This window comes from Acinonyx jubatus, chromosome B2 (genome assembly GCF_027475565.1).
Source record: "Acinonyx jubatus isolate Ajub_Pintada_27869175 chromosome B2, VMU_Ajub_asm_v1.0, whole genome shotgun sequence".
Classification (NCBI taxonomy): domain Eukaryota; kingdom Metazoa; phylum Chordata; class Mammalia; order Carnivora; family Felidae; genus Acinonyx; species Acinonyx jubatus.
Window position 1 is genome coordinate 45,645,663 of NC_069385.1, and position 20,252 is coordinate 45,665,914.

The window sequence follows — 20,252 nt, forward strand, 5'->3', positions numbered from 1 at the left end:
GGAAGATGAGCCAGGTGAAGGTGGGAAAAACTTAAGGGGTAGCAAGTGCAAAGACAGGAATACAAGAGAGCCATAGCACATCCAGGAGGCTGAAAATAGAGTGAGCTTGGAATGAAGGTGGGAGTGAGGGTGAACAAAAGACAGGTGAAAAAGCTGAAGTAGTAGGGAGGGGCCTGAATATAATGGGCCTCCTTAACTGTGCTAAGGTGTGGAGGGCCAATCCTGAAGCCAACATCAAGCCATTAAAGAAATTTAGTGGGTCATTCACATGATCAAGTTATGTTTTAGAAAGACCTCTCTATTCGTGGTGTGAATCATGACTTAGAGAACGTTAAATCTGTGACACTTAGGAGGCTATCACAGAAAGCCAGACAGGAAATGTCAGGCAGGAAATGAGAGCCAGTGAGGTGAGAAAGGAGACAACCAATTTGGGACATATTTCAAACGGGACTAATTCAGCGTGGGGAGTCATGAGAGGAAGATGTCAAGGATGAACCACATTTGTCAGGATTGCTGCTCAGGTGGATGTTGGAAATCCATAAAAATGTAATCTGTAGGAGAAAAGAAGGGTTTGGGGTGGAGTAATGAATTCTGTTTCCTGGGATCATTCGTATGGAGATGTTCAGTAGTCAGTTTGGATCAGTAACTCGGTGAGGGATATTGCTACTGTTCTTGTAGCACTGGTCAATGGATTACAATTGAAGTCAAGGTAGTGGAAGCTAACCAGGAGAAAGAATACAATGTGAGAAGAGAAGAGGACCAGTGTTACAATGGTACACAGTACAGAGCTATTGACGTTTTGGATTACAGAGAAGTGCAGTAAACAAGTAATATGGTAGATTACCGAAAAGTCCTCAGATTTGGGGGGAAAAAAATGACCACTCTCTCCTTGGCTGTGTTTTCTACCTATTGTTAAGATTTTCCGAGATGCACTGGTCTTTGATATCACAATTATTACAATTGACTGGATTTCAAGGCATCTCTACTTTGTGCTAGAAGAATCACAAAATGGCATGCAAATATTTGATGTTGATCTTGAACACAAGGTGAAGTACCCCAGAAAGCTGGACATTTGCAATAGAAATTCAACAATAATCTCTTTTTCTGTATATCCTTTTTTAAGGTATGTAAAGTATGAGTATCTGTTTCTGTTGTGATGAAATAGAGGCATATTCAATACAATATCTTTGGTTTAATATTAGAAGCTATTGATGGGAAAATAAGATGCTTACGGCCCTTGACTAGCTATGTTAACTTATAGTAAGTAACTCCACACGTTAATTATGAGCCCATAGCCACAAATATGCAAATTTAATCCATACTGACAATTTGGCTAACCTAAAGTTAGGGTCATTACCAATAGGAAACTAAAGCAGATTTTCATACCAGTGGATTTCCTAATAACCTCAGATGATAAGGATGAGAAGAGGACTGAGACAGTGGCAGGAGATGAACAGGAGATAGACAGCATGTCATGCTAATGCTATTCTGGGCTCATCCATCTTTAATTAATGTCCTTGTAAGATGAGTTTTAAGGCCTCCATTCACCAACTGATAGCAGTTTTTCATGCTGAAAGATGTATTTTGTTTGTGTCATAAGCATGGTTATTCTATTTTGAAACTAGATTGTTAACCAGCATTAAGAAGCAGAAACAAACTTGAGAGGAGGGGAATGGAGATGGGTGTTGATGAAAAGTAGGCAAATGTATTTCACATGTACAGCCGTTAATGAACCATTCAGTATACCACCCTCAGGTCATTTTAGTCTAAGGCTTTAGTTGTAAACACATTTATTGAGAAATCATGGGAAAATGGTACAAACTAGATTGCTTTTGGCCCCCTCCATCTCAGAAGATTATTGCACATGTGGACACATTCTCTCCAAAGGCTGTGTTTGTCTCTCCAGTCGTTAGGAATGATTAATCTTCATTGGAAACTAACGTTTGCAATAATATGCTTTACTCATTAAGTTGGAGGGTCTTTTTTTTTCCTCCATAGTCGCCTGTATTGGACAGAGGTTTCCGATTTGGGCCCTCAGATGTTCTACTACAGTATTATCAACCAGACCTTGAGTCACATTCTTCCACCCACAGCCACAAACCATTCAAATGGAAGGAAACAGTGTTTTTGCAGCATTACTCAATTCGAGTTTAGTGGAGCAATGACTATTGACACCTGTGATCTAGAGAGACCACAGATATATTTTGTCAAAGGGCAAGAGATCTGGGCCATGGATCTGGAAGGATGTCGGTGTTGGCGAGTTATCATGGTGCCTACTCTGCTTGGTAAGATATCTATGTGTGTACATAGATACCCATTAGTAATGGTGGCCCTTCCTGTTCAATTAAAAAGGGTGTGCATTCTACATGTATTCAAAAGAATACACACATGGTTATTTGCTCTGGACCATGCCAAATGTTCCCAAAGAATTCAAGTCAAGTTGTTTCCAGGCAAATTGTGCACAGACGTTCACACAATTTTCTGGATCTGTGGTTTCATTGTTGTTGTTATCTTATAATTAACAGTAGAGCTATAATTCATTAAGTTTAACTACATAGCCTAACCAAGCTACCAAATGTATTATCTCATTTAATTTTCAAAACACCTTGATGAAGTAGATAATAGTATGCTCATTTTACAGATGAGAAAACTGAGACCCAGAAAGGTAAGGTATTTGTCCAAAAGGCTACAATTAGAGGAGGATCTGCGGTTGGAAAGTGGGCCTAACTACAACATCTGTGATCTTACTACCAGTACCCTACTTTACTTCTGTTTTGATGATCTCATTGACTCCGCATTCAGCATGAGTTTATCAATACTTGACATCACGTGCTTGTGGAGGAAATACTTAAATGTCTGAAGTGATTTGGAGGTCTCCTAATTAGGAGTAATTGCAGCAGAAAAAAAAATGCACTCTAAATACCTCCATACATTGTTAAGAGTCTACTCTTCACTGTTCAAGGTAGTAGCAACTAGTCACATGTGATTTAAGTTCAAGTTAATTAAGATTAAACAAAATTAAAAGTTTAATTTCGCAGTCATGTTAGCCACATTTTAAATACTCAAGCCACAAGTGGCTAATGGTTACTGTATTGGTCAGTGTAGACATAAAATATTGCCATCATCAGAGTGTTTTTGGACATTGCTGGTCTTTATAGTAAAGTTTTGAAATTACAAATGTATGTGTGTGCATGTGTGTGTGTGTGTATGTGTGTGTGTGTGTGTGTGTGTGTGTGTTATAACTGCACACATGGTTTTGTTGACATGTTACCCAGAGCCTTTTTTAATATACTTTCAATGGGCTTAAGAGTAGAGATGTATTTTGAACTTTTTGTATTAGGAGAATTACTTGTTTCTGTTGAATCTGTGACAAATGTTCCTTGATCAAATGTTCCCCTTTTCTCAACTGGGCCTTGACCTGAGTCTTCCTTGTCTGTCATTGTTGAGTCTAGTTTTAGCAAGAATCTTGCTAAATCAGTTTAGGGATAACCCCTCCACCCTTGGTATCTGATAAAGTCCTTCATCTCCCACACTTGATTTCTTGGGTTGCCTTTAGCAAAAATCATAGGAAGATTAGCAAGAATCTCCCTACCCTCGATGTCTTCTCTTAGTAATTTTCTATCCACTGACCCCATAATTTTGCTTGTTGGCTTTGAATCCCCAGCTTTCTTTGCTGTATGTGAAGTTGAGCACATCTCTCTCTCCCTTTGCAATATTGCAACAGTCTTAACTAAAGTCTTTCTTACCATTTAAACAAGTGTCAGAATAAATTTTCTTTACCATCTGATACACAAGAATTATCTAGTAGGCCATTATCTTATAGATATAGAATTGGTTAGTCTTTCAGGAATCCATAATTGAAATTTATAACCCTAAAATTAGAAAATTTGAATGACTTTAGAGATGTTTTAGCTGGAATGATATTGGAAGAAATCCCCTCTACAAAAACACCCTTGCTTGAATAATACCCGTTTATAAAAAAATATGTCTTTATAAGGAAATTTTTTATTTTTTGAATAATTCTAAATATTAGATTTTTTCCTTAGATTTAGCCAAAATTTTCTCCCCATTTCTCCCATTCATTGATCTGAGTTCTGACCTCTAATTTTATACAGAATAAATCAATCACTTTCTACATGATAGCCATTCAAGTATATAGTGACTTCTGTCATAGCTCATTTTCCTTTGGAGGAAAAATTCATATATTTGTAACTACTCCTCACATGATGTGGCTTCTAGATCTTTCTTTGCCCTAGTAACCCTCCTGTTGTTTCACTCCAGCTGCTTAATATCCTCTTAAGTGTCACCCCCATAATGACCCCCTGTACTGTCGATGTGTTCTGGTTAGTGCAGGGGGTCTCTGACTTCCTCTGTCTTCTTTTATTGAAGCTGAAGGTGGCATCAGGTCTTTTGGCTGCCTGCCGTTTGAAAAACCCATAGTTTTTTTCATGTTAACTATTATTAAGCCAGATTCCTTTCATTTGTATTTTTAGAATTGATCTTAAACTTGAATTTCGGGTGTCACATTTATTCCTATTACATTTCAATCCATTTCCTGATTGTGTAGAGATATTTTCAAAATTTAAGCCAGTAATTGAACATACTAGTGTCAGTAAGAATCAGGTATTATCTACAAAATTGGTAAGTGTACTTACTCTGTGTTTATTCCAAATTACTGATAAAAAATATTGAGCAAGACACTGAGCCCTGGGCCTGTCGTCCAACACCTCCCTTCCAATAGGTATTGTTTGATGTGGAGTCACACAGGTTAAGTTGAAAATCTTGGCTCTGGTCTTTACTAACTTTGTGGCCTTTGAGGAGATTATTTAACTCCTTAAAGCCTCAGTTTACACTTCTAGAAAATGAGGCCAATTATAATAGTGTTTACCTTATTGGCTTGGTATGGAACTAAAATGAGAAAACATCTGTAAAATCCTTGGCCTAATGACATAAAACAAAGGTGGTATTTTTTTTTCTTATTGAAATGATAGAAAGATTAAAAATTAGCAATTACAATACAGAAAAAGGATTTCACATATTGTTTTGAGTAGAAAACGTGAGTTACGTATTTTGTTTTTTCTGTTCTTTATTTTATGTTTTTCATGAGCAGGAGAAATGCTTGAAAGTTTAACTGTGGATGGGGAATTTCTCTACTGGATCTCCTCAGCAAAGGACAGCACACAGATTTATCAAGCAAAGAAAAGCAATGGGGCCATCCTCTCCCAGGTGAAGGCCCAAGGGAGTAAGCATATCTTGGCTTACAGTTCAGTTCTGCAGCCTTTTCCAGGTAATAAAATCACACTGTTCATCAGCACGTTCTCCCGTCTGGGGGGGCAGAAAAGTCTCAGAATATCTCCTCCAGGCTGCCCCCTCAAGCCCTTCGTTGTGTGCTCAGTGTTGATCCAAACTGCCAGGATGGGTGCACGCTGTGATTGCTGTTTGCCCTGGGTCACAATTGATCTCCGTGTGTATACATGACTTGAGTCGTCCTAGAGAGTTTTAGACATGGGAAACCCTTGTCTGTCATTCTGTCTGTCTCCTTTTCTCTTTGCATTCTCATAATTTCTTTTCTGTCTTTTTTTCTCCTCTGGCAATATTTTTAGAAATCCCGTTGTGTCAAAAAGCACTGCATAAAATTTCAGGTCTTTTTCAAGGTAAAGTGCTTTATTTGTTGTGGTATTATGTATGTCAACTGTTCATCATGTGTATATGTGTGCTATCATTTTTGCTAAGTTCCTCCCTTTTTTTAAATGTGTCACTCATTAAGTTTTTTAGTGTTGTGCTTCTAACTCTATCTCCCTCAGAAACCCTGTGGATTTTATTGTACAATTTTGTATAATGCAATGACTTTTAGGAATGCGTGGATGGCACTATGGCGGAACTAGCTATATATTTTCTGAGAGTCATAATACTAATAAAAAAGTTTGAACTCTAAAAGCCAACCGACCAAAATTAAAAACATTACATACACTGAGGGTGGCCTTCAAACCTAAAGAGGTTTTTAGTTTTTTCTCAAGCTATCTGCCATTAGGGTGGCAATATCATTTTAAATTAAGCATAATTACCCCCTAGAGAGGGGCAGAAAGAATTGAACAAACTCTCTCTGCTTAAATGTATTCAGTTATAAAATAGGAAAAAAATGGAAGAATTTATAAATAAGCCAGGTGCCTATTTTGGTAAAGTGTTCACTTTTCATTTTGAGAAATTTAGGAGATTTGGTAAGTCCATTAAAAGTCTGTTTGAAATTGGAACGCACACATATACCCGCACATCCTTAAAAATAAAAGTTCTAAAGCTAGCATGAGTTTTTTTTAACTGGAATTAATTTAAAAAATATGGTTAATATTTAAACAATTTTTTTTAACATTTATTTATTTTTGAGAAAGAGAGACAGAGCATAAGTGGGGGTGGGGCAGAGAGAGAGGGAGACACAGAATCCGAAGAAGAGTCCAGGCTCTGAGCTGTCAGCACAGAGCCTGACGGCAGAACTGGAACCCATGAACTGCGAGGTCATGACCTGAGCTGAAGTCGGAGGCTTAACAGACTGAGCCACCCAGGTGCCCCCTTCCCAATATGACTAATGTGCTGTCACTACTGTCTTCAAAGTAAAAAAAGGCTCAGCTTGATTTTGCTGTGATCTGTGTACCTTATTCAGTGTACTTTAGCTCCCCCTGCTGGAAATTTTAATCCATGATCCGTTACCTTGCTCCCTTTTTTCTGAGGCATTTAATAACTTCAAAATGTGTGGGAAAAACACCCGTCTTTCTTTCCTGAATAACATTTCCAATACTTCAATATATCACACCTTGTCAGCCAAGTATAAAAACGTGTTATTACCCTTGATGTTAAATAAATCTGCTGTTCCTCTTTCATATATGTATGTATGATATATGTGTATATTTTGAATCTTTTCTTATTATTTTAGATAAAGCATTACTGTGTCTAGCTTCAGATGTCGCAGAGCCAACTATACTTAACACCACTAACAGCAGCCTCACAATCCGATTACCGCCCACCAGGGCAAATCTCACGTGGCACAGCATCACTTGCCCTACTCCAACATACCTGGTTTATTACCAAGAAGTTAACGGCAGGAAAAATAGCTCTGGGCTGAAATATAAAATGCTGGTAAGATTGGAGCTGGTGGTCTTTGTCTTTTCCCAAGATACCTGTTTCTGATATAAAATTCTCGCTCACAGTAAACTGTTTTCTATATTATATCCTGAAGCACGCTGCTGTGCAAACTTTTACGGCTGATCCATCAAAGCAAGTTGTGTTCTAGTCTTGTCTGGGAGTTAAGCTTCAAGGAAATATATTTATTAACTATGACCAGTGGTGGATTGCCATAGTGACAGTTTCCTGAGTGTCCTGGGAGAACTGGTTTGTTGTCTTCCCTAATTATCCCCAGAAGGTGATAGAGATCTGTTTTTATGGCCTATGCGGCAGATTGCAGATTGAAGGGTAAGAAATGATTAGACAGAAAGAACATTACTGTATAACCCTCCTCCATAGCATCTATTTAATATAAAAATGGTATGTTCTATTTTTGTCTCTCATTTCCTGTATGCTGTTATGTAGGGAGTATGTCAGGGTTTTTTTCATCATTGTATTCTTAGCACCTAGCATAGTAGTTGGCTTTGTAGAGGCTTTCACTAGTTATTTCTTGAGTGGATGAATTAGTTGGCACTAATTCACTCCATTGTTGGCACTGATGTTTCAGTTGTCCTTGTGATGGAGTCATATGTATTCAATATTTTGCTCTGTGCTTGCTATTCAACCACATCAAAAGGTGAAATTGACCATCATCATCTGTTGGAAGTTAAACACTATATACTTCACCAGAAAGGACACATGATTCTTGTTATTTCCTTTGTCTATTTTAACCTCTCTTTACACATTTCAATGTTTCAGAGACAGATTGGATCATTTGGCTGACCAAGATTAGGCTGGTGGCACTGGATGTTTCTGTTACCACAGCCAGTCTATCCTACACGTTGATTAATATGGGTCAAAGGCAATGGGTCTCAAACCTGACTGCACATTGGAGTTTTAAAAACCTCTGGGCCTACACTTCACCTCAGACCAATGCAATCAGAATCTCTGGGGGTGGGACCCAGGCACAAGTGTTTTCTTAAAACTTTCCAGTTGATTCCAAAATACAACCAAAATTGAGAACTGTTGGTCTAAGGACAGTGTTTTTATTTTATTAAACTTTACCTTTAATAATGATTAAGTAATTCAGCTTAATATTTTATCATATTCACTTATGTGTCAAATCTATTTAAAATTTTTTTTAATGGTTATTTATTTTTGAGAAAAGTGAGACAGAGCATGAGCAGGGTGGGGCAGAGAGAGAGAGAAGGAGACACAGAATCCGAAGCATTAGATAAAGCATAGATAAAACAGGCTACGAGCTGTCAGGACAGAGCCCAACACTGGGCTTGCACTCACGGACCGAACCATGAGATCATGACCTGAGCCAAAGTTGGACATCCAGGCACCCCTGTGTCACATCTTTACCATACCATCTTGCTGACCTTTGTATGCAAAGCTAGTGAATTAGTATCTTCTTCTGAGAACTTAGCTTCCTATGTGAAATGAGCATGTCATTGAAAATTGACCGATCATTTGGTATTGATTCTTGGAGATAGTAAGCAACTCAGGTCTGGGCAGATTAGGGCAGTGAACATTATCATTCTCTTGATCCAATATCAAAAAATAAATTAACTTAAAAGATCTTTTAATTATTGTATCCCTTTGGTTAATTTCTCCTCATTTGTATGAAAAAATAAGAATCTGATATTGAGTTTTAAAAATTAATTACAGGAATTTCAGGAGAGGATAGCCTTTATTCAAGGTTTACAACCATTTTCAACATATGTGATACAGACAGCTGTAAAGAATTATTATTCAGATGCTGTGGGACAGTTACCTCTGGGAAAGGAGATTTGGGGAAAAACTAAAAGTGGAGGTGAGTTATGGGCTTGGGTGGGTTTCTAGACAGGCATTTTGTGATATACATGACATATACATCTATATTTGTGGTTTTTAAAATTTGGGTGCTAAGTAATCTCTATTATGTGAGCTTTTTAAACTTAATAAGAAAATGTATTATTGACAATACGCTGATAACCTGATTTTTGCTCTAACAACAGAAGATGAATAATACTCCATCAGAATGAAACACAACTAGAAGGTGAAACATCAGAATCAATACTGTTTGACCAAGAAACACATTTTCCAGTCTCACCACATAGTGTCACCCTCTCCCCACATATTCACAGGTCTCATCCTGTGGTGATGCAGAATTAAGCCTTTTCTCTGTGTGAATTTTACTCAGGACACTTGAGATTTAAAGTAAATAGCATCATTGCCTGAAAGAAAATGAATCTAGATCTAAAAAGGTTTTCTGAGAGGTGGTGATTATTTTGAGGTCACACCATTTCTTTCAGAGGTCTCTGATGACATTCCCAAAACTAATCTGAATTGGTTTGTTCATCATCATTGGCCATATCATTGAGCTGGAGTCAGAGAATGCTTTAGTCATGAGGCAAAAATAAGCAAGAGCCTTTCAGGCAGCCTGTTAACTTACCATTTTATAAGAGGTTGGCTTTCCTTTAGAATATTGGCCATTCGTTCTGCTCACATGATATGATTATTCCTCAGCCAGAACCCCATTCCTTCTTCCATCTTTCAGTGCTGATGCAATATCCCTTACCATGCATTGCTATTTATTTCAGTGCCAGAAGCAGTTAGGCTCATTAACACAACTGTGCAGTCAGACACCCGCCTACTTGTATCCTGGGAAGAATCTCACAAGCCAAATGGACCTATGGAGTCAGTTCGCTATCAGCTGGAAATCTCACATCTGGCCCTAATTCCAGAGACTCCTCTAAGACAAAGTGAATATCCAAATGGAAAACTCTCTCTCCTTGTTACTAGACTATCTGGTGGAAAACCATATGTGTTAAAGGTATAGTAAGTGTATGGGGCACTTTTATTGCCATGCTCAAGTGCAAGGTTCCGAAAAGGTTAAGCAATTGTTCTTTTTTACAAAAAGGTTCTGGCCTGCCATGCTGAGGAAATGTGGTGTGCCGAGAGTCATCCTGTCACTGTCAAAATGTTTGACACACCAGAGAAACCCTGTGCCTTGGTTCCAGAGAACACTAGTTTGCAATTAGAATGGAAGGCTCCATCTAATGTTAACCTCATCAGATTTTGGTTTGAACTCCAGAAGGTAGATCTCACCATACTCTTTTAATGCAAATCTATGTTTTGTGCTATGGGATAAATTAGAAGACCTTTTTTCATATCTCTAGAGTATTCTCTTGTATAAACCAACAATATATTTGACAACATTCATTGATTTAGGCTGGCTTGCCATTTACAGAATCTATCTAGACTCATTTCTGATGGAAAGAATTCCTAGAGACATTGGTTGCTCTTAAAAGTCTCCGTGGAAAGGGTTATAAGCTACGGTTTACTGGTTTTCATAATATTTTACTTAGTTTAGATGTTATCAGCATGGCTGTCTAGTGTCCAGCAATTTGGTATTTCCAATGAAGAAAAAGAAAAGGAATGGACAAGCAAACAAAACCCAAATCCTTGTCTAGAAATGTTCTTTCAACCGTTTAAAGGCTGTATAGCAACAGGAGAGAAATATAAGACCATTTTATTCTGAACCAGTTGGATCTTGGCTTATAAACTTTAAACTGTTCTTCATCCAAAATTCTCCATGCTTTAACTAATATAAAAATATCCACTGATTTCAAATATCAATTAATCTAATTAATTCACTGCTGAGGAAAGTCTAGGTTGATTTTTGTATTGATACACTTAAAATGGATTATTTTTTAGAATTGCTACATTTCATTTTCAGTATTATTTATTTTGTGTGTCTACATTCGTAAAGTTTGGTTAGGAATCTTTTGTTCAGTTATAACAAAAACAAATCAGTATAGTCATGGCCTCGCTTTTTTTTCAAAAATGGAGTTGCTTCCCAGGATGTTTTTAAATTTTACTATGTAAGATTTTTTTCTATGATCTTACATTTTTAAGATAAAATCCATGAAAACTATGAAACAATAGTGAATGTCGAGTTCATAAAACCAAAAGCTGTAGTTTATTGGACTTTTTTCATCGAGCGTGCTTGTGATGATTTGCTGCCTATTTAAAAAAGTGTCATCTTATAAAAATGCAGTTAAATTGGAGAAATTGGAGGATCACCTTTTATTAGACATCTATTTAAGGAAGCTCAGTGCAGTTCAGTTTAAAGGCAAAGTGGGGGATGTGAAGTTTACTTCTGACATCAAAGAAATGTGATGGGGAAGGACCTTATAGCTGGTGACTCTAAGCCCCTCCTGTTACTGATGAGAAGTCGGAGATCCAGACAGGTGCCATAGTGAGTCAGATATCACCAGCCAGGCAGGGAAGAGCCCCAGGGGTTGACTCATCCTACAGCAGTCCTACTTGGGTGCTATCCATGGAAGGAATGTGAGTCACTAAGACACCTACCCCACTCCTCAAAGTTTGGGAGAAGGACAGAGTTCTGGGACTGCCTGGTTCAGTCCTTGTGACTTTCACACAAAGTTTTTTTTGTTTGTTTCAAAACTTCCCCTACACTTGCTGAAAACATGTTCTAGATATACCACTTAGAACATCATGAAGCTGAAAATGTGGGATACAGTAATCATCACATGTGACCATCTACAAGTACTAACTGATGAGCACAGTAGGAGGCTGTGTTCCGAGAGGGTTGATGAGTACCTCCAGTCAGAAAGTTCTATATCTTTAGAGCAACTTGAACCTATCTCATAAAGATAGGATACCTGGGAATGATGGTATAACTCCATACTGGAACTCTAAGAGGGGACTGATAAGGGTGAATATGTGTCTTTTTAATTAAGAATTTTTTTTTTTTTAGGAAGGAGGAGAAAAAGATAAATTTCCAATTTTCATCTTTTCTGTCAAATTTTCCTTATGTGGAAAATGAAGGAATTAAGGCACAAAGCTAAATTTCTATCTAGGTCTTAAGTTCCATAGATTTTTTTTTTAAATCACAACAGTGTATGGAAGAAGAACATATTTAATTTGAGATTAAGGAGAAGAAACAAGTAGTTTCATTTTGGTAAATTATTTTCCTGGTTGTACATTAAAATTGAGTTTTTCTCAATTGTCCAGGAAAATTCCTACATTTCTGAAGTTCTGGTCTCTGAGACATGATAGGCTGTACCATTTCCTTCTCACCCCCCATCCAAATAATTTTCAAATCTCTCTGTGGTAGCTTTCACTCCTGCACTTGTTGGCCTCTAACAAGTGGAAGGTCTTGACTCCACTGTGATTTACTGGGGTAGCTGTGGCACCTCCCCAAGTTGGTGGTCTGCCCAGAACATTCATTGCTGTGGTAAGGCCAATAGTCTACTGTTTTCCAGCAGAACCCTTGGTCAAACATCTGACCTTCCAAGGAGCTTTGATAATTTCTGGAGGGTATGGAATGTTGGGCCATCTATTCACTTAAGGTAGTTTATACAGCAGATTATTAAGGAGGCAGGATCACAAAGGGCTAAAATTTTTGAGGTAGAAATCAATATTTGTCTGTCTGTCTGTCCCTCTTTCTTTCCCTCAGTTCAGAGTAGATATTAGGGATCCAATGCATCTGTTTCTTTAGCCTGTATGTTTTAGTAGGATTGATACATTTATGAGTTTAGCAGGCAATGGCCTGGACATCAGCATTTTTGTTTTTTAATTTTTTTTCATTCCTTCCATTCCCATTTTCCTCTTTTTTTTTTTTTTTTTGTAACAAGGTGGTCTACTTCTTGAAGGTGCTGTAGGAATCATTCCTAGTTGAATAGAAAACTAATATAAAGTGTCCATCCAATGAAATGATGTGACCTTGTGAGTGCTAAATGAAAAACGAGATGTAAAGTAAGGTTTATTTATGGAAACTGACCTTCTTAGGAAACTCTACTGGAGAAAATACACTAAGAACCCTTGACAAAATGCCACATCCTCTGTCTTTCCCTATTTGTACATTGAAAAAAAAATCACCATTTTCAAATAACACATGAAGGGTCCAAATACACAAATTTTTCAAAAGCCATGCACAAAGAAAGTGTAAGATAGCTATAATTAGAGACCCAGTATCTACATTGGAATTAAAGTAAGATTTCCTATGTTTAACTTCTAACATTTCTACTCAGTGACTGAGTGATGATAGACAAAAATTTCCCTCTTTTAGGGAACTAGGCTTCATATGTATAAAAAATAAGGAACGCTGGTTAGACTGAAAAGAGTTTGAAGGGAAAAACTACATGTTTTAATTTATAAGTCACTGTAGACCTGTTGATAGAATCAAAATGTGTAAAAACATTATAATTTTGAAATTAACAATTCCATGGAATTGAAAATGTCATTATTTTGATCCAGCATGGTCCCTCAGCTATGGATTTGCATTCTCAGCCATCCTAATTTAATGTAGGTGTCTCCAAGGAGGGATAACAAAAAGCCAAGGTCCAGATCTTCCCTAAGGACATCTATGTAATAAGAGGTGCCTGTCCCACCTTGAACTCATCCTAAGAAGTGTTATTCAAGTCAGTTATAGCTTGTCACAAACTTAAAATGGCGGTCAGTGGTGGAGATAATGTTTGGGATCAAACATTCATAAAGGAGCACTTATTTTAATTGAAAATAAATTTTATTTAAATTTTTAATTGCTTGCCATAGACTTGTGAATTTCTATGCTTAAGAAGGTTTTCTTAAAGCACCAAAAATATTAATTGAGACTTCTTTTTTCCAGTGGAAGTATAATGAGTTTTACCGTGTGAACACTTCATGCATCCAAGGCCCTACTTATGTCTGTAGCATCACAGATCTACAACCTTATATGTCCTATAACATCCGTGTAGTGGTGGTTTATAGGACAGGAGAAAATAGCACCTCACTCCCAGAAAGCTTTAAGACAAAAGGTGAGTACTGATAGCCTCAATAATCCTCAATACTCAAAAAGCCCTGTAAGTTTCTCAATGAGTTTCTTATCCCTTATTTCACTAATGCCAGAGGTTAACGTTTTTCTTTTCTTTTCTTTTTGAAGAGGAGTAAATTATTTCTAGAGTTTGAGGTAAGAGTTGAAAAGAATCCGGAGTCTTTACAGGCACTAATGAGATAATACTGAGATAATACCAGGTTTTGCAGAATCCTGAACTGAGCAAGATGATTCCACCTTCCAGTATTCTCTACTTTCTTGTCTATCTGTGACATTTTGCATTGAGAACAAAAGTTAAATGGTGTGGTTGAGTGTTCAACAAATATTAACTTACTGACTACTGTATTCTAGATGCTAAAAATTTAAAAATCTAAAAAGAATGCTAATGAGTGTTTTAAAAGGTATACCGTAACTCCAAGTTGATCCCTGTAAGAATCAAGGGGAAAATGCTCCAAAATTTACAGTTTTCTTTATTCACATCACTCATTTTGTGGTGAGCTAACATAATACTGTTATTCCTATCACTGGTCCATCTAATCCATCACTAATAAAAACTTCAGATACTCATTTAAAAATATGCACTCATATGAGAATATTTCTGAATATTTCATTAATGTATTTGACTTTCCTCTCAGTAAATATATTCTGTGGAAAGATGTTATGCAGAATATTTTCTACTTCCGACATACCAATCAGTACTTTCTTATGTTTCCAAAGCTGGAGTCCCAAGTAAACCAGGCATTCCAAAATTATTAGAAGGGAGTAAAGATTCAATACAGTGGGAAAAAGCTGAAGATAATGGAAGCCGGCTTATGTACTATGTCCTTGAGGTCAGGTATGTCTGTTTGCAAAAGTGCTTTGTAAACTACAAAGAGCTAAGTGGTTAATTGTAAGGTATTATTAGATAAAAATTAGCAATATTTATAAATAAATATGAAGGATCTTTAGCTTAAGGATCTTCAGTGCACCATTGTGCTCTCTGCCCAATGCCTAGTGGTCAGCCTTGGCACTCCGATCAGAAGGAGATCACGTCATCCTTCTCAGAAATCTGCAACTACTTGTCAAAACGTTATGGAAATAATCCAGTCATTGGCACGTGCAGCTAATATTTATTTAATTTCTATTCTGTCCAAGAAACAGGGCTGATATTTGATGTTAGACGATGGTATGCATGCAAATTTCTGATGATAATTTGTTTTAGCAAGATGAATAACGTCTGGTGAGAACTGGCAGTGAACCAGGTATATTTCAGAATGTGAAAACAGGTCAAGCACAGAAATGGTCTGAACTATATAGGTTACACTGGATTCTTTATCCTTTGTGAAGAGTATAACTTGCACTGTGTGCCCGAGGGTCTGAAAGCGTGCCTTCAATGAAAACCAGGCAGCTAGTGAACATGTACAACCTCAGAGCTGGCCAGTATGGGGAGCTCTGTATAATGGTAACTGGCTCAGATGAACTGATTTCATGCCAGCTTGAGGGGAGAATTCCAAATTCCACAGACACTCCTCTCATGGATCTATGAAGCTATCTTTTAAGAAGTTCCAAGGACAAAAGTCACTTCCATAATTATAGTCCTGGCAATTTGAGCTTTAGATCTATTTTTGCTCCATCTTGATCTGGCATTCCCATAACCTTAAAAAATTTTCCTGCTCATGGCAGAGGATTACACTGGCCATATTTCTACCTGAAACCTTCTTGTAAATTCTGTTACTGTTTTTCATGCAGAGTCCAATGCATTCTGGTCTGCAGAACTGTGTTGGTGGTCTGGGACTCTAATTACATTCGCCAGCCAGCCCATACCACTGTCTTGCTAGGACCCATTTAGTGTGTTCCCTTCAGTGACTCCTTAAGAGCAGAACTCCATACATTCTTTGCATTTTCTTGCCCCAAGCCTCTACTCTCATGACAGGGATAATGGGATAATAATAGAATGAATTGCTGTATCTCAAAGTCACTTCTTCAGTCAGGATACTAGTATACACTAGGTACTTGCTGGTGGTACAGTCATAGTGATAGTGTGTGAATGTGGAAGCCGAATACACTGTATTAGTGTCCTAACATTGCCATGAGAAAGTACCACCACTGGGTGGCTTGAAACAGCATTTATTCTTTCACAGTTTTGGGGACTTGAAGTCGGAAATCAAGGTATCAGTAGGACCATGCACTTTCTGAAGTTTCTAGGGAAGAATCCTTCCTTGCTGCTTCTTAGCCTCTGGTGATCCAGACTTCCCAGCAATCCTTGGTATTCCTTGGCTTGCAGATGTATCACTTCCAACTCTGGCTCTGTCATCACATGGTGTTCTCTGTGTATATCTGTGCCTATATTCCTCTCTTCTTAAGAAGGCACTGGTCAATGGGGCATCTAGGTGGCTCAGACGGTTAAGCATCTGACTTCGGTTCAGGTCATGATTTTATGGTTCTTGGGTCAAGCCCCACACTGGGATCTGGGCTGACAGGGTAGAGCCTGCTTGGGATTCTCTCTCTCTCCCTCTCTCTCCCTGCACCACCCCCCTGCACTCTCTCTCTCTCTCTCTCTCTCTCTCTCAAAGTAAAAAAATGAACTTAAAAAAATTAAAAGAAGGCACTAGTCATTGGATTTAAGCCTACCCTAATCCAGTATGACCTCATCTTAACTTGCTTACATCTAAAAGACCTTATTTTCAAACAAGGTCACATTCACAAAGTCTGGGTAGGTGTAAGTTTTGGGGGATACTACTCAACCCCGTACCGTGTTTAAATACTTACTTTACTCTTTTTTTTGAATTTAAGTTTTCTCAACTGTAAAATGGGATGATGATATTTACCTCTTTAGGTTGTTGTGAAAACTCAACAACAGGAAATGAAATAAAAAGCATCAGTATGGTGTGTTATAAATAGAAGATTCTCAACCAATATCAGAATTCTTTCTTGTCTTCCTCAATGGCCAATAACTGTGAAGAGCCATTTTATGAATTTTTAAGTGTTTCTTTCCTTTGAATCAGAGTTGTTGGAATTGAACAATGAAATTGCCAGTGCCTAACACAAGACTTCACAAAATGTACAAAGACATTGTATAAAGAGTCTTATGCAGGATGGTCCCTAGGACACTTAGCTCCTGGCAACAGTTGTGAACAACTCTGCTGCCCTGATCCTCCTGAAGTTCTTGTCTTTTCCCTGTCCTTCAAGGGCTGAGCCTTCCCATCCCTTCCAGGATGTCCACTCAGTTTGTAGAAGCAGAACTAGCTATCCCTAAGCTTACTGTGGGTTGGTACCAAGTCCTAAAACTGTTGTTGTCTGAAAAGTCCCAGACTTGAAAAGTTCTTCATTGTCAGGACATAATTGGAAGGCCTGGAGCTTGTCCTCAGTCTATGATTCTGTTAAAAGCCATTCCATTTATATCTTTTGAGCCCCACTCTTGTGCTCTTTCCATGTTTCATATAAAGAATAATGTGGGTTGACTTGAGGTGGAGTAGATGCCAATAAAAATGGAAGAAATAAACCTTGGAATCTCAGGTATAATGATAATTTTGGTATTCAAACTATTACATCTTCCTTATCAATTTTATGTCCTGTATTTCATTTTATGCAGAGCTATGGTATACATAAACTACACATGGCATAAGAGACTGAGAATTAGGAAAGTATAAAAAATTCCAGGTTAGAAATTATGGAACAACTGTCTGATGTGTTTGGAATTCTGAAGAAAGTTTATACATTCTAATAGTAGGAAAAACCTCGTCAGCTCTCTCCTGGCCATTCACTATTTGTTATTTTCCCAATGGGCTGAGTTTGTTGGCTCCATGCATTGCCAGGATGTCTTACAGGATTATGCTGTGTGGGAGGAATGAGATCAAAGGTAAAGTGTGCAGTAGGAGATGCTCTTGATTTCTGTTGCTGAAATGGTACAGTAGCATCTAGAAACAACACATATATTGTCTGTTATATTTTCTATATTGACCATTTTGCTCTTTTTTTTTTTTTTTTTGTAGAAAGGGTACTTCAAATGATTCACAGAACCAGAATTTAATGTGGAGGATGGCATATAATGGATCCTGCGGTAGTATTTGCACATGGAAGTCCAAAAACCTGAAAGGAACATTTCAGTTCAGAGTGGTAGCTGCAAATAATCTGGGATTTGGTGACTATAGTGGAATCAGTGAGAATATTATATTAGTTGGAGGTATGTTACGATGTCTGTCTATGCTCTAACTGATTACATAAAGGTTCAGAGAGAAAGATAAGTGAATTCTTAACAACAGAAATGAGTTGGATGACTGTATAATTTATCATCTAGACTATGGAACTATTCATTTCATGTGATGTGATCTTCCTAAAACATCAGTGTCCTCGTGTCATGTTTCTCTTCAGTAATAATCAGCTACTTCTTAATGCCCAGCACATCAAGTCTGTGTTCCTGGATAGGCTTCCTAGGCTGTCCACAGTCTGGTCTGGATCCAGCCTTGTGTTCCTTTTCCTGATATTTTCACCTGCTACACAACAGGCCTAAAACTATGCTTTGACTCTTCCTCAATATCTTCATCTTCCATTGTGTATCCCATTGTAGGTGGTGCTATATCATCTGTCTGATCACAGAGCCTAGAAATCTCAATACCATATTTAATTTTCCCGCTACTCTTTCACCAAGTTCTATTTATTTACCATCTTGATTTCTGTTTAATGGGGGGTCATCTTCTTATTTCCACTTTGGCTTTCCTAATTTATCATTTCTTGTCTGTGCTCTAGGCTTAATCACACTGCTGATGGTTAATCTAGCTGAAGCACAAGCTGGATCACTTAACCCATCTCTGAAATCCCTAAAACGACTCTCCGTTCACTGCCTTCAGAGTCAAGTGGAAACTTGTGTGTGTGACATTTAAGGCCTTCCATGTTCATTGTTCTCAATATTTGCCCCTATGTTGTAGCCATACTGGTAAAAACCTTTTTATGACACTAGGTCTTTAACCTTTTGTTTCCCTCAGCCTAGAATGTGGGTTCCCACCACCTACCATTCACCCCTTAGCTGGATTTTCCTCTCCCTTACTTTCTGTCAATTGAAATTCTTCTCATCCTTCTCATCCTTCAAGGCCTAAATTAAATGAACCCAGAGCTGTTGCTTAACTGATGATCTTTAGGCAAGATGAATTATTGCATTTCACATACACACAGCCTGTATTATTCTATATAATGTTTGCATCATTCTTATTTGCATTATAATTCGTTACCTGGATAAAACCTCAGCAATTTTTTTTCTGAAAAAAAAAAACAAACAAAATAGTTGATATTTTACATTTTGCAGGCTACATCTGATGTCTGTGGCTGCTGTTTCTTCTTCTTCCCATTCTTTTCCTCTCCATCCCCCTCTTTTTTCCCTTTTTCCTTCTACTCCTCCCCTTCCTTCTCCTTCTCCTTCTCCTCCTTCTTCAAATAATGCTTTAAAAATGTAAAAATAATTCTTAGCTAATGGGTAGTGCAAATCAGACTATGGCCAGACTTGACACAGGCTATGGTTTGCCAAGCTCTGCCCTACCTGTCTCACCTCTCCTCAACTGAAACTACCAAGAGAAGGTACCATGTTTCCATGGTTCTATTCCTCAGTTTAACACCTATAGAATTGAATGTAATGCAAGACGGTGTAGAAGAAACAATGATTCTGATTATATACTATATGAAGATTGAGATTTCTTTGTTCCAAATTCATTAAAAAGATTATAGGTCTTTCCTCCGCTATTTTTAAGTAGATTGGGTGGGCACATAACAATGGTGTATTGGTAAACCAGATCTTTGGAAAACAAAACAAAACCAAAACCTTGATTTTAATTTCCTGTGGTATTAAGCACTTTTTCTGTGGGTGATTTCAAACTACCAGTGGTTTAACAAGTGGCTTGCAAAAATCTAGTAGGAGCTGGTTCAGGCATATCTGAAACTACCTAGCTTTATTCTGCAAAGTTACTTTTTTTTTCATTTATTTTATTAGATGGCTTTTGGATATCAGAAAGAAGCTTTATACTTATTATTATAATTGGAATATTTCTGGTTGTTATAATCTCATTGATTTTTGGTAAGTATAATAATAAATTGATTTAAAAATATAAGTAGTAAACTATTTACTTGATCATATTTAGTTGATTTAGCACTTAGTGTATTTCCCACATGAAATAAATTCACAAATTTCACAGTTACTTTTGGCTAGATTTTCATAACTACTAACTTCTGTGAATTGTTTTTTTGCTCTTGGAGTAACTATTTTATGAAAAATATATCTGCGCTTATACCTCATGGTGTACTTTAG

At 37.5% G+C, this 20,252-nt stretch overlaps 1 protein-coding gene across 6 annotated transcripts in view; it reads left to right on the plus strand.

Annotated features, from left to right (window-relative positions):
- ROS1 (ROS proto-oncogene 1, receptor tyrosine kinase) overlaps positions 1–20,252 on the plus strand; it is a 124,316-nt gene that overhangs the window by 68,956 nt on the left and 35,108 nt on the right. For all 6 annotated transcript variants that reach the window (XM_053222337.1, XM_053222338.1, XM_027057018.2 and 3 more), the window contains exons 25-35: positions 918–1,123; positions 1,999–2,285; positions 5,111–5,287; positions 6,926–7,128; positions 8,827–8,971; positions 9,741–9,973; positions 10,061–10,237; positions 13,796–13,964; positions 14,699–14,816; positions 17,953–18,143; positions 19,938–20,021. In XM_053222337.1, the coding sequence (XP_053078312.1) occupies positions 918–1,123; positions 1,999–2,285; positions 5,111–5,287; positions 6,926–7,128; positions 8,827–8,971; positions 9,741–9,973; positions 10,061–10,237; positions 13,796–13,964; positions 14,699–14,816; positions 17,953–18,143; positions 19,938–20,021 (1,990 nt within the window). The remainder of the gene's footprint in view (positions 1–917; positions 1,124–1,998; positions 2,286–5,110; positions 5,288–6,925; positions 7,129–8,826; positions 8,972–9,740; positions 9,974–10,060; positions 10,238–13,795; positions 13,965–14,698; positions 14,817–17,952; positions 18,144–19,937; positions 20,022–20,252) is intronic.